Source organism: Rhincodon typus, unplaced genomic scaffold (assembly GCF_021869965.1).
Source record: "Rhincodon typus isolate 14 unplaced genomic scaffold, sRhiTyp1.1 hic_rhity00000051, whole genome shotgun sequence".
Lineage (NCBI taxonomy): Eukaryota > Metazoa > Chordata > Chondrichthyes > Orectolobiformes > Rhincodontidae > Rhincodon > Rhincodon typus.
In genome coordinates, this window is record NW_025965689.1 from 56,650 (window position 1) to 58,018 (window position 1,369).

Genomic DNA, 1,369 nt, shown 5'->3' on the forward strand with positions numbered 1-1,369 from the left:
AAAAATCAGACCAAGCCTCCATGGAGTTTTGAAAATTGAAAAAAAAAGGAGTAAACTTCAAAATCTATTCATGAGACTCGAACAGTTAGTTTGGTTCCCCCGAGGGTGAAACTCAAGTATCGTACCCCACGGGGCACTGTAGCTGCTGCCCTGATCAAGGATTAAAGAGTAACTGGAACATATAGAAGTTGCTGAAAAATGACTTTGGCGACAACTATCCAGGCAAAGTAAAGAGACTGGGTATGTCCGCAACCGAGAATAAAGGACAGAGAGTCAGGGAACACACGTTAATCTTTAGAACGTTTATGAAAAGAAACACAAAGCTTAGGGACATCAATTACACAGACCCAAAATCAATTACAAACTTAAAATGGTTCAGCTGCTTCAGTGAATTGTGGGTGGCCCTTAAAAGAGCCGTTGGGGTTTGGATGTGTGTTTTTCTCAGTACAATGTGGTGTCTCACTTGGAGCTGGTATACTTGGTCACCGCCTTTGTACCCTCCGACACGGCGTGCTTGGCCAGCTCCCCGGGCAGCAGCAACCGCACGGCGGTCTGGATCTCCCGGGAGCTAATGGTGCTGCGCTTGTTGTAATGGGCCAGGCGGGAAGCCTCCCTCGCGATACGCTCGAAAATATCGTTGACGAACGAGTTCATGATGCTCATGGCCTTCGAGGAGATGCCGGTGTCGGGGTGAACCTGCTTCATCACTTTGTAGATGTAGATGGAGTAACTTTCTTTCCTGGATCGTTTCCTTTTCTTGCTGCCTTTCCCCGGCGCCTTCTTGATGATTTTCTTCGCGCCCTTCTTGGAAGTTGGCTGCGCTTTCTTCTCATCAGCCATAGTGACGGTCACTTTCAGACACAGAAAAAAGGAGAAGGCTCGGAGCTCGCTTTTGATAGCCTGACGGCGTCAGCAATGCGAATGAAGGATGGGGGAAAGCCTTGTTCCTGATTGGGTAGTTTACAAAAATGTCAATACATCACATTTAGTCTCTCTCCGAATGGTTAGTGTGGGACACAATGAGGATCTGTCAGGATCTGCAACGAAATGTGAAACACAAACCAAAATTTTATACACGGATCAAACTCCGAGCTCACTCTAAATTGAACTGATTATTGTCATTTAATGATATTTTGAACACAGTACCTGTGAGATTTTAATTGTGACAATGTGTTTTATTCTGCTCATGACAATCTTTTATTTGTAAAATATTATTTTGTTTCATCACTATCTGAGATTTCCTTATTACGCTGTGAGCAACATTGTACTGTTAAGACATTCAGGTTTACTGAGGGACACTTTGCCGAATATCTGTCAATCTGTGCAATGTGAAAATGGGAGTGCAGTTATAGGTCTGTCTGTTTATGCA

The 1,369-nt window shown here is 44.2% G+C and overlaps 1 protein-coding gene across 1 annotated transcript in view; it reads right to left on the reverse strand.

Moving 5' to 3' along the window:
• Positions 1-84: 84 nt before the first annotated feature.
• The window catches only part of LOC125488154 (histone H2B 7-like), a 10,739-nt gene continuing 9,454 nt past the window's right edge, over positions 85-1,369 (reverse strand). Inside the window, exon 2 of the mRNA XM_048621069.1 lies at positions 85-1,037. Coding sequence (XP_048477026.1) covers positions 460-840 — 381 coding nt within the window. The 5' untranslated portion in view covers positions 841-1,037 and the 3' untranslated portion in view covers positions 85-459. The remainder of the gene's footprint in view (positions 1,038-1,369) is intronic.